We start from the raw sequence: 12,930 nt of genomic DNA, 5'->3' as shown, positions 1-12,930 counted from the left end.
CTCTGAGTTTTTTAAATATGTTGTGATTAGTGATCGGGATTACAGGTTCTTCTGTAATTTGAAATGAGCCTCACTGTTTTAGTATTTGCATCATTCTCCTCTGAAGACTGATGTAAAATAAAAAGATTTAATTGCTAAGTATGATTTGCATTGCTAATTATTCTGCTTCAATCAGTATTATTCAATGTTCCACCAGGGTTTGCATTTCTGGATTTACCCATCCTTGCAAAAAAAAAAAGTTGAAAGGTTTAATTTGGTTTCTTCTTCTACCCAGAGGCAAGTTTGTTGCTTTGGAGAATATAAGTTGCAAAATCAAATCTGGTTGTGAAGGGCATCCCCCATGGCCCGATGGAATTTGTACAAAGTGCCAACCAAGTGCCATAACACTTAACAGACAGGCAAGTATGGATTGATAAATCTCATTATGTTGAATATTTTGGAGAGAGTTGAAAGCTCATTTAGAAACCATGTTGATTTGGGTGTGTTGAATAGTTAAGTGTATAATTAATGATGTGGTAAAAATTAAAATGGCATGATGCTGAGCAAGTACCAGACTTTTAGAATATTCTTTAGACTGATTTCAATCCATGTACGACAAGACTTTGCCATCCTGTTTAACGCGTGTGTGGCTTGTTTATAAAGGAAATGTTTAAATACTTTTCATATAAAGTTGCCTGTTTCCAATTAGAGTAAAATACTGGATAAACAATTGAATAATTCACATTTTCAAACTAAGATTATTTAAAGAAACAAGGAACTGCAGATGCTGGTTTACCAAGGAAAGACGCTAAATTTTCTTCAGGGATGCTGCCTGACTCGCTGAGTTACTCCAGCATTTTGTGTCTTTTGTAAGATTATTTGAAATTAATTAACAAGAGTACAATCTATTCCGATTCTCTTTAGTCTTTACTGTATATTTGTTCATGAGAAAAAATAACAAATCCTCTTATTGCTGATTTATCTTGGGCCTCTGTTTTTGGTGGCATGCCTTCAGTTATCTATATCCTAGTTTATGGAATTCCCTCCCATATCTATTTGTCTTATCTTTTAGTCACCTTCAGAATGCTCATTAAAACCTATCTCTTTTTGTTTGATATCTGCAATACTTTAAATAACACCAGGGAATTATGCAACAACTTCAACGTGTGAATGGAACCTAAGTCCATCAAAGTCTGGGGATATTGGGACAAATAAAGTTTGGTTATTAAAGTGATATATGTAAAGTTATGTCCCTAAACAGGATCTTATTTGATTTTATTTTGCCATCCTGGGAAAAATGTTCTGACTTGACCCTATCTATGCCTCTTGTAATTTTATATACTTCTATCAGATCTCCCCATGATCTCCAGTTACTTTTGGGGTCCCTGAACTTACAGGCCCAGACCAAGTGAAGATCTGCTATAAAACGCTGTAATTGGAATGAACATAAGCACTGGAAAAAGCCAATTAACTCCTAGCCTGCTCAATCATTCAATTTGGTCATGATATTATAACGCAACACCTTTTTCAACTCCACGCACTTTAATGCTTTTGGTGCAAAAGAAAAAAAACATCAATCTTTGCTCAAATTTTAACTGATCGTGGATCAAATTTTGCTGAGTTGAGTTTCATCTTTCCACTGTTTGTATGTGTTTTCTCATTTCATTACTACCTGACTTAAATCTGCTCTTAAGATCCATGACCACTTTAAATGAGTTTCCAACCAAGAAAAATAGTTTGCTCTTTTCAATCTTTTGATACCACATTCAGATCACTATTGGCTAATCTTATTCAAATTATTCTATAATCAAAATATTTTTTGTGAAAAATTACCTTTTGGAAAATTGTAATAAAAATGATTGGAGGTCACAGAAGCAAATTATTATCAATTTCTAAAGCATATTTGTACTTTTTGAAATGAGCATCAGTTTTGATCGCTGATGGTCTTAATAACCAATTAGAAAATGTATTTGTTTTTTTGAACAGAAATACAGGCATGTGGATAACATCATGTTTGAGAACCATACCATCGCTGACCGATACCTCAACTTTTGGCGTCAGACAGGGAACCAGCGGCTTGGATTCCTTTACGGTCGTTATACTGAACACACGGACATTCCTCTAGGTATTCGAGCCGAGGTTGCTGCCATTTATGAACCCCCACAGGTCAGAGATATGTCTTTGCACTTTAATAATAGAGGCGACATATTTAACATGCTGGAACTCTTTCTGCTCTTTATTCTTTTGTGTCAACTTTTAGTTTAGTTTAGAGATACAGCGTTGAAATAGGCCCTTCGGCCCACGGAGTCCGTGCCTACCAGCGATCTCCGTGCACCAGCACTATCCTACACACGAGGGACGATTGACAATTTTTATCGAAGCCAATTAACCTCCAAACATGTACGTCTTTGCAGTGTGGGAGGAAACCGGAATGCCCGGAGAAAAGACACACGATCACAGGGAGAACATACAAACTCCATACACACAGCACCCATAGTCGGGATCGAACCCAGGTCTCTGGTGCTGCAGGGCAGCAACTCTACCGCTGCACCACCATGCTGCCCACGTTTCTTTGTGTACATCATTGGATTTTCTGATGGCTTGACAATATTTATATTCAGATTTAAAAAAATTAAATTGATCTTTAAAACAAATTCTTATTGGCAGCACCAATACAGAGTTAACACAGGACACCAGAAAATAGGAGTTTGGATAGAACCTGGCACTCTGGCGTTGTAAGACAGCAATTCTACTGCTGTGCCAGCATGCTGACCTGTACTACATATCTTGCACAATATTTATCCGATTGTGGGTTGTAATACATACAAGGAATGGAAAAAATAGGCTATTTTCTGATGGAACGATCATTAAGGATGCAGAAAAAAAGATGGCAAATTCCTGTAATTTGGAAAATATAAATAAATAAGAATGTCTATTGTCCACTTTATATAGGCTGAGTTTGAGAGTCAGGCATACATTTCCTGATAATATGTCTGATTATTTAATTTGGGTTTAGTTCCATTGAACTTTTATGGTAGGAAGCTTGAGAAGATTTGAACGTTTGTTTTGTAGAGTGCTACAATATTAATTGTTGAAAACAACTGTATATGGAGTCATACAGCATGGAAACGGTCCCATCAACCCAATTTGCCCATGCTGACCAAGATGCCCCGTCTACGCTAGTTGCATCTGTCTGCGTTTGACCCATAACGATCTAAACTTTTCCTGACAATGTACCTATCTAAATGTCTTTTAAATGTTGTTATAATACCTGCCTCTGGTAGCTCGTTCCATATACCTGCCACCCTCTGTGTGGAAAAAGTTGCCCCTCAGGTTCCTAGCAAATCTTGCTCCTCTCATGATGGCGCAGCGGTAGAGTTGCTGCCTTACAGCGAATGCAGCGCCGGAGACTCAGGTTCGATCCTGACTACGGGCGCCATTTGTACGGAGTTTGCACGTTCTCCCCGTGACCTGCGTGGGTTTTCTCCGAGATCTTCGGTTTCCTCCCACACTCCAAAGACGTACAGGTATGTAGGTTAATTGGCTGGGCAAATGTAAAAATTATCCCTAGTGGGTGTAGGGTAGTGTTAGTGTGCGGGGATCGCTGGGTGGCCCGGACCCGGTGGGCCAAAGGGCCTGTTTCTGCGCTGTATCTCTAAATCTAAAAATCTAAAAAATCTCATCCTAAACTTATGTCCTCTGGTTCAGACTACTCTAGGTTAAACACCTCTGCATGTTATGAATTCTTAATTGTTCACTACTCTGGACCTATAGCCTGGAATTTTAAGTAACACAATAACTAAAATCAAATTACCTCTTGGCACAACTGCTACCAATAAAAAATATTTTTATATTATTCTTTCCAATTGTTCAATAAATCCACTAGATGGCCCCATATCATCTTTTCTAATTGTTGAATTCTGATTTGTAAGATTTTTACATTAATGTCAAACAGTAAATGTATTCCACAGTAAATAGTATATTGAATATTACTTTATCATGCAAGTTCATAGCACGTGGAATTCAGTCTATTTTAGCATACACGCGTTTCTTTCAATATACGTAGTCACATGGAGTCATACAGCACAGAAACATATCCTTCCAAACCTTTCTTATCCATGTATCTGTCCAAATGTTGCGATAGCACCTGCCTCGACTAGCAGCTCGTTCCATATATCCACTGCTAATTTATGCAAAATTATCCACTATAATTACATTATTAGTTGTGCACTTATTTATTTGATTCATTTTATTTAATCGAACATTTAATATGCATATTATTTTTGTGAGATGTTATTTTTAACAAGATACCTGTTTGTGGAAATTGTTATTAAGCTTTTCTGAGCTAAACGTAGCACGTAAGGGAGAAAATCAGAACCTGCTTTTTAATTAATTGACAAATTATTCTGAATATAATCTTCGAACAAAATAGATATTTGTTTTGCACTTGCTGTTTAGCTGTAGACAATAGACAATAGACAATAGGTGCAGGAGTAGGCCATTCAGCCCTTCGAGCCAGCACCGCCATTCAATGCGATCATGGCTGATCACTCTCAATCAGTACCCCGTTCCTGCCTTCTCCCCATACCCCCTCACTCCGCTATCCTTAAGAGCTCTATCCAGCTCTCTCTTGAAAGCATCCAACGAACTGGCCTCCACTGCCTTCTGAGGCAGAGAATTCCACACCTTCACCACCCTCTGACTGAAAAAGTTCTTCCTCATCTCCGTTCTAAATGGCCTACCCCTTATTCTTAAACTGTGGCCCCTTGTTCTGGACTCCCCCAACATTGGGAACATGTTATCTGCCTCTAATGTGTCCAATCCCCTAATTATCTTATATGTTTCAATAAGATCCCCCCTCATCCTTCTAAATTCCAGTGTATACAAGCCCAATCGCTCCAGCCTTTCAACATACGACAGTCCCGCCATTCCGGGAATTAACCTAGTGAACCTACGCTGCACGCCCTCCATAGCAAGAATATCCTTCCTCAAATTTGGAGACCAAAACTGCACACAGTACTCCAGGTGCGGTCTCACCAGGGCCCGATACAACTGTAGAAGGACCTCTTTGCTCCTATACTCAACTCCTCTTGTTACGAAGGCCAACATTCCATTGGCTTTCTTCACTGCCTGCTGTACCTGCATGCTTCCTTTCATTGACTGATGCACTAGGACACCCAGATCTCATTGAACTCCCCCTCCTCCTAACTTGACACCATTCAGATAATAATCTGCCTTTCTATTCTTACTTCCAAAGTGAATAACCTCACACTTATCTACATTAAACTGCATCTGCCATGTATCCGCCCACTCACACAACCTGTCCAAGTCACCCTGCAGCCTTATTGCATCTTCCTCACAATTCACACTACCCCCCAACTTAGTATCATCTGCAAATTTGCTAATGGTACTTTTAATCCCTTCGTCTGTAGATCAAGAGGAATAAAACCACTGGGTTATCGGGTTATCTGGGTAAACTATTGTACTTCCTGGATAGGGATAAAATCTAATGCCAACAGGAAAGATTGGATACAACGTGCTATTCCATGTAGAAGCTGCACAATTTACACCTTGGTGGTAAAGTTAACGACAAATTCTCCTTGCCACAAGTTAACCAGAAAGGAGCGTGCAGTTTTCAAAAGTTTTAGATGATCTATTTGCATTAATTAAATGATCCATTTCAACTCTATGACAATCAAGAACATTTATTGTCTTAATGTTCATAAACTAGAGCTGTATAGAAATTAATTTTGTTTTATCAATGCACTGATTGCTATCTCCTGTTCCAAAGCCAGGGCCTAGTGGGGAAATGGATTTCCCTGCACATTTCCTCTGTTCTGTAGGATCCTTCATGTAATCTGTTCAGAAGGAATGAAATTGATTTTGGTAATCAATTTTTGGCCTTTGGATCCAGGATTGTCTGGTAACCCGAGATGTTGCATTATCATTTGACTCTGATCTGATACACCCCAAAATCTGTTTTCTAATTTAAAAGAGAATCTTCACAGCATGACTTGGGTGCTGCATATTGATATTCAAAAGACTTTTCTCTATTTTTATAATGGTGTTTATCAATGATTTTTGGGTCATCCCTCTGCAGGATGACCTTGATGTTACTGCTCTTAAATTGTTAAATGGCCTCCTAGCTAAGGGCTAGTTTGCAGTTGATTTGGTATCCTGGCTCTCTAATCTTAGACTAACCTGCATTCTTATTAAGGAAAACAAATGATAGTGACATTTAAACTGTGCCTTCCTTTACTCTTTGATGTAAATTGTAGAAAATTAGCTAAAATTTATCGTTTGAATAAATATCTGATAGAATCATAGAAAGGCAGCTACTATTTCTTTTGTCTGTTCAACTCAGTTTAATTTTTCCATCTTCCAATAACATGCAAGCTAATGTCTGAGTCCAGTTTGCTTTTTTTTAATGTAGATTGGTACAGCAAACAGCCTAGAACTTCTGGAGGACCCCAAAGCTGAAGTTGTAGAAGAAATTGCTTCTAAACTTGGATTGAGGAAGGTGAGTCAAGTCTGACCTCTGCTACAGGGCTACCAATGAAGCTGTCATCGCATTAGCGAGGAGAAAATCGGATCATGGCATCTGGTCTCCATTAGTGAGCAGTTGAAAGTTGGAATTAGTGGGTGGATGTTGCCCTCAGAATTCTGCTGCTGCTCCTCTAGCATCACCGTGCTGCTACCTCACCGAGAAATTCCGCAATCAAATCTATGACTTTTGAGGATCTGGCCATTAAATGTGTAAGGGAAAACTTTAAATTAAATGTATTTATCCCCAAGTCTAAATTAACCTAAAAAAGCATAACATGTCTTGATAATACCAAGGGTCTTCTCTTGCACCATTCAATAAACTGCCAGGTGGGTTTCTTCACTCTGAAGAAGGGTCTTGACTCGAAACGTCACCCATTTTTCTCCAGAGATGCTGTCTGACCCGCTGAGTTACTCTGGTTTTTTTAAATCTATCTTTGGTTTAAACCAGCATCTGCCTACACAAGTGGGTTTGAGATCTTCAATTAAAACAATTGCACTTTAGAAAAAATGTCACCTCAGCATTGAAGTATTTTTAAATGAGGGCTTTTTACCAGTGTTTGAAGCCTATATTGTTTTACTTTTATTAACACACAGCAGATGTGGAGCACTGCTTTACAGGAAATTGAAGTAATCTTTCCCAGCTGTTTTGGACAGCATAATGTCGGACTTTGGATGACTGCAAAACAAAGTTTATTTAACTTCCAAGCCTTTGTGAATAGGACAATACTCTAAGTTTAGGCACAGCTGTTCCTGAATTTAAGCAGAAACATTTTCTGAATAATAATCATTTAACGATTCACCAAATATTAACCTGTATATAAGATTGTGTGATAATTTAGGAGTGTTCCATGACACTCTTATGTGGGATGTGACAAAGGAGAATATCCGGTGGACAGCATGAGCTTATTGAGTAGGAGGTTGAACAATTAAAATAAGCAAAATTAAGTAGAAAATGTAAACAATCCAAACGAATGGTACATATGGCAAATCTGTTCTTGCCTTTGTGTTTCACTTTGGGCAAGCTTTAGCTGTTCTGGTCTACTTTTACGTGACTCAATAATGATTGAATACTGTAATTAAGTACCTTGAGAAGTTTTACGGTATTGAAGCTGCTTAATAAACAACAAGTCACAAAGAACTGTAGATGCTGGATAACAAAAAAAAAAGACACACAGTGCTGGAGTAACTCAGCAGTTCATGCAGCATCTCAGGATATCATGGACAGGCGACATTTTGGGATGGGACCCTTCAGACTGATTGTAGTTGAGGAGAGAGCCAGAGGAGAGGGTGGATGGGACAAGACCTGACAAATGATAGGTGGATACAGATGAGTGGGGTTTGACTGCCAGATGGGTGGACAAAGACCAAAAGGATAAATTGTTGCCACCATTTTCTTTGCCTTCATTATCTATATCTATATATATTATCTATATCTTCTATATACTACTAAAACTCAGAACTTGTATAATATATATATCCGTATCTATCTGATTTCGGCAAAACGATAAACCGTAGCGCCACAATTTTTGCGCCTCCTTAATCACCACTCTCCCCGCCAGTTCAGATAACAATTTCATTTAAATTGGTCATATATTTTTTAAGTTACAGACGTTTTAAAGTTCAAAAATCTCCTTTCTAGACATTTTCCCAATCGCTGCTGTGCGTCTGTGCGTATGATGTCACTAGACGCCACGCACGGACTCTCTCTTCACTCGCACCAACAAGATGGACGCCGTTAGCGGAGCCTCCCGCCCCCGCCCGCCCGCAATCAGGGGCTCCCCTCTCCTCTCTCCCCTCGCTTCTCTCTCTCCCCACACTCTCTCCAATCTCCCACACCCGGGGGGACACTCCAAGCAGGAAGGAGATGCTCTCCCCGCTATCGCCCGGGCTCAGCGCGCTGCCGCCCTATCCTCTCCAGTAGTCCGGGCTCGGCCACGCCACAGTAACGGCCGCACCGCAGCCCCCTCCTCCTCCCTGCACGCTCCGTAAGTGCCTTTCGCCGCCAACGGGTCCACGGAGGGGAGTGGGCGAGTGGGTGGAGGGGAGGATAGGGGTAGGAGGGGGGTCAGGCTGGGGGGGAGGAGAGAGTGGGGGAGGCGGCGGCTCAGGGACGACAGAGGGGGGCTGGTGGGGAAGTAGGGGTGGGGGAGTAAGAGTGGGGGCGGAACGGGGAGGGTGGGAGGAGGAGAGAGTGGAGGGGGGAGGGTGGGAGGAGGAGAGAGTGGGGGTGGGAGGCAGAGTGGGTTGGTGGTGGGGGGAAGAGTGAATGCGGGAAAGGGGGGTGCTGGGGAAAGGGGGGGTGGGGGAGAGTAAGAGTGCAGCTGGGGGAGGAAAGAAGGGGGGTGGGTGGGGGAATGGGCCCACTTGGCTAGTATATTACTAAGACTCTCTGTCCGTGTGTATGTGTGTTTGTGCGCAGCATAGCTTTTATGGTTTGCACAGCCAAAACGGTACACCATAGTGCCACATTTTTTGCACCACGTTACTCACCATTATCATGGGCATAATGTCTAACAACTCTCATTCAAATTGAAGCTATATTTTTAAAGCTAGAGAGATTTTAAAGTTTAAAATGTTCCTTTCTAACCCATTTCTTGAAGGTCTTCAGCGTATGGGGGTCGGGGGGAAGGGGGCCAGTGCGGGGCAGAGGTGGGTGGGGAAGAGGGGAAAATGGGGGTAGGGGGTGGGGTAGGAGAGAGTGGGGGTGGGGGAGGAGAGAGTGGGGGTGGGGGGAGGAGAGAGTGGGGGGAGGAGAGAGTGGGGGGAGTGTGGGCTGGGGAGGAGGGCAGTGGGGGTGGGGAGAAGGGAAGAGTGGGGTGGGGAGGAGGGAGAGTGGGGGTAGGGGGAGGAGGGAGAGGGGGTAGGGGGAGGGGAGGGAGGTGAGGGGAGGGGGATGGGGGGAATAGTGGTGGGTCGGGGGAAATGGGGATGGAGGCAGGGCTGGGGGAGTAGGGGAGGGGCAAGCGGGGGTGGGGGCAGGGGAGGGGCAAGTGGAGGTGGGTCAGGGGGATGGAGTTGGTCAGTGGGGGGAGGAGGGTGGGGTTGAGGGTGCTCCAATACAGGAGAGCTTTGGGTTCAGGGCCCCTTCCCTGTCCCTCCTCTACGAGGAATGGGCCCAACTTGGTCTAGTACTTTCTATATTTCTGTATGATTACTCCATAGTGTGTCGACGCATTATCAAATACTCTCTCATTGGCAGGTTCCAGTATTTCTAACCATCAATCAAATGTAACAAAAAAATACCAGTTTCTGACATTTTTAGAAGTTTTGGCCGAAAGGTCATCTTCAAGGAATAGGCAAAAGTAATATTTGTTGTAAGATTGAGCAGTTAGGCTTTTAGCGCTGATCTTGGGAATTGGAGATGAATAAATAAAAGCTGGCACTAATAGCTTTCCTATGTTTTCATGAACATCTGTTGACTGAACACCAAAGGGGATTGGAGAGAAAGCTAAGCAATTCAAATAAGTCTTTACTGGGCTTCAACCAAAAGCATTGTCAAGGAAACAACAAAACACGGCACTAATGATTTAGGTACTTTTGACGTTCTGCACCATTTTGTTTTAGGTTGGTTGGATATTCACAGACCTTCTATCTGAGGACACAAGGAAAGGCACAGTCAAATTCATCAGGAATAAAGTAAGCTACTTTATACTTTCTGAAAAGGATCTTTGGGGTTGTGAAAACATTCGTATTTAGAACCATAATGTTCCGCAGCGTGATGGGGTGCTTCACAGTTTAAAATAATGTTTCTTGTCTTTAGGAAATGTTGAGCATTTGTTTCATTTTCGTACTTTAATGTTTTGTTTCATTTTTCCTTCTGGTACTGGGATTTTGGGTTTTCTTTGGGTTAAAGGTACATATTGTTGGCATATCATTTCTAATCCCAGATTATTTTGTATTATTCTTTCTTTGTTTTCTTTTCCGTAATTTAAAAATGCTGTCACTTAAACTATAATTGCAAGCACCATTTCTCTGTTTGGCATGTAAAGTGTCTTTTAAATATATGCCTCCCTGTTCTTCATACATCCTTACTTTTGGTGCTTCCTGATTTTGAAGTACAAAACCAAAATAATTTCTCAGTAGCATTGAAAACGAAATGTAAAGCAAATGTGAAGGTCAGAATGACATAAAACAGTGAATTATTTCTTCTTGCTCAAAGAATTTTGCATTCTTTTAATATATAAAAACAGTCCTTACATTGCTGCAGCAGTATTTTATAGTTTCTTTTTATACCAGACCTGTCTTTGTTCTCCAAATGTGTAGGCCAGTAAAAAATGTTTTTAAACGACATTGATTCATTCAAAATCTTTCCTCTATCAGTCCTTAAAACCAGTACAGTAGTCCAAAGTAGATTCTGTTTTAATTTTCTAAATTTAATTGCTTCATTGGGTTATTAATAAAACAAATGTATCTATAAACTGTTGTTGGATGAAGGGCTGAAATAGGTTTCAACACAAAGCTTTACAGATTCTGAGCTTTTTATTTTGATTGTTCCCAGCAATCTATTTAAATAATGAAATTGTGTGCGGATGTGCAGTTCACAGATATCGAAAAGGAACAAGGAAAAGTGTTTTAATTGCACACAATATATTGATAATCTTTAGGTGCTTTCATCACCAAGTATAATATTGACATTTGTTGCTTTTCCAAAATCTTAGTTTCATGTTTGTGATAACATCCATGTAGTCGAAAAAAGGAAATATGCATCTTCATCCCATCCACAACCCAGTTGCACATCTTTCTTCCTTGCAGCACATGCTATTTATGTTGTTCCACCCCCAATACGGTAACAATCTCCCAGCATGGCATCTTCCAGCATTCTAGATGCACCACATGGTTTGCCTGTCCCATTATATGAGTAACAGACTTGTCAAACAATTTTTTCCTTTCATTTTGGCTCCTTCCAATATCATTGTTACTTTCAAAGTGCGATGTTACCAATTCCTTCCTAATATATTCCAACAATTTTCTATTACTGAAAAGCAAATTTTAAAACTGCAGAAATTGAATATAAAAGCAGAAAAAGCTGTAAAAACATATCAGCAAAACATAAATATAGAGAAGCAATCAACATTTCAGGTTCGTGTCCCTTTGTCAGAACTGGGAAAGAGAGATGTGAGGTGGTTCTCAGTAGGTGGGAAGATGCCGGATGTAATGTGTAGAACAAAGGAAATGTCTGTGATGGGGATTGTGTTAACGTTAACTTACTTTTTCTTGTCCTTGTATAATTCTGGCCTGCTGGGGAGGTCTCACATCCTTGCCATTAACAACACATTACATAGACCAAGAATGTTATTAAGCTGGAAAAAGTTCAGAGATGATTTATGAGGATGTTGCCAGGACTCGAGGGCCTGCGGTACAGGGAAATGCTGGGCAGGCTAAGACTTTATTCCTTGGACCACAGGAGGCTGAGGGGTGATCTTACAGAGGTGTATAAAATAATTAAGGGAATAGGCAGGATGAATGTGCAGAGTCTTTCACCCAGGGCAGGAGATCAAGAATGAGCCATGAGGAACTGCAGATGCTGGTAAACAAAAAAAGACACCAAGCACAAGTAACTTGGTGGGTCAGGTAGTATCTCTGGAGATCGTGGAAGGTGACTTTTTGGATCGGGACCTTTCTTCAGAACCAGAGGACAAAGGTGTAGGCCAGAGGGGCAAGATGTAATAGGTACCTAAACAGCAACTTTTTCACTCTGGTAAGGAAATGAAACAAGCTGCCAGAAGAGGTAGTTGAAGCAGGTACTGCAACATCATCTAAAATACATTTCTATAGGTACATTGATAGGAAATGTTTAGAGGGATATGGCCAAACATGGGCATGTGGGTCTAATTTAGATGGGGCATCTTGGTCAGCATGGACAAGTTGGCCCGAGGAGTCTGTTTCCATGCTGCTATATAACGCTTACTCTATGACTAAGCTGAATATTCTGGTAAATGTCAGGATTGTCATTTTGGCATGCCTTATTGCAGATATTCCCTGGGTTCTTCACATCTCTCTCCCACCTTCCGTCCTACTGATAACTAAATTGTATATCTCTTTTCTAGTCCTGTTGTAGGATCCCAGACCTGAAACATTGGCTGTTTTTCTTTAAAGCTGCCTGACCAGTATGTGTGTGTGGTCTGTAATTAGTCATTCCTGTTTTCTTTTATTATTCTGTCAGGATGCACATTTTCTAAGTGCGGAGGAGTGCATCACAGCAGGAGATTTCCAGAACAAACACCCCAATGTTTGCCGACTATCTCCTGATGGTCATTTTGGATCCAAGTTTGTTACCGTCTTGGCAACAGGTATGTGTTGATTCTGACCACGGTCATATCACTATCACAGTGAAAAGTGTTACAAAATAAGAAATTGAGTCTGCGCCACTTAGTGGGCTATTTACGCAAACTCAATTTGCCACAG

General features: G+C 41.0%; 1 protein-coding gene across 1 annotated transcript in view; it reads left to right on the top strand.

Annotated features, from left to right (window-relative positions):
- The window catches only part of nploc4 (NPL4 homolog, ubiquitin recognition factor), a 47,632-nt gene that overhangs the window by 22,853 nt on the left and 11,849 nt on the right, over window positions 1-12,930 (top strand). The window contains exons 7-11 of the mRNA XM_078401280.1: window positions 275-398; window positions 1,966-2,145; window positions 6,413-6,499; window positions 10,090-10,161; window positions 12,689-12,815. Coding sequence (XP_078257406.1) covers window positions 275-398; window positions 1,966-2,145; window positions 6,413-6,499; window positions 10,090-10,161; window positions 12,689-12,815 — 590 coding nt within the window. The remainder of the gene's footprint in view (window positions 1-274; window positions 399-1,965; window positions 2,146-6,412; window positions 6,500-10,089; window positions 10,162-12,688; window positions 12,816-12,930) is intronic.

This window comes from Rhinoraja longicauda, chromosome 6 (assembly GCF_053455715.1).
Source record: "Rhinoraja longicauda isolate Sanriku21f chromosome 6, sRhiLon1.1, whole genome shotgun sequence".
Lineage (NCBI taxonomy): Eukaryota > Metazoa > Chordata > Chondrichthyes > Rajiformes > Arhynchobatidae > Rhinoraja > Rhinoraja longicauda.
This window is presented reverse-complemented; position numbering and strand designations above follow the sequence as displayed.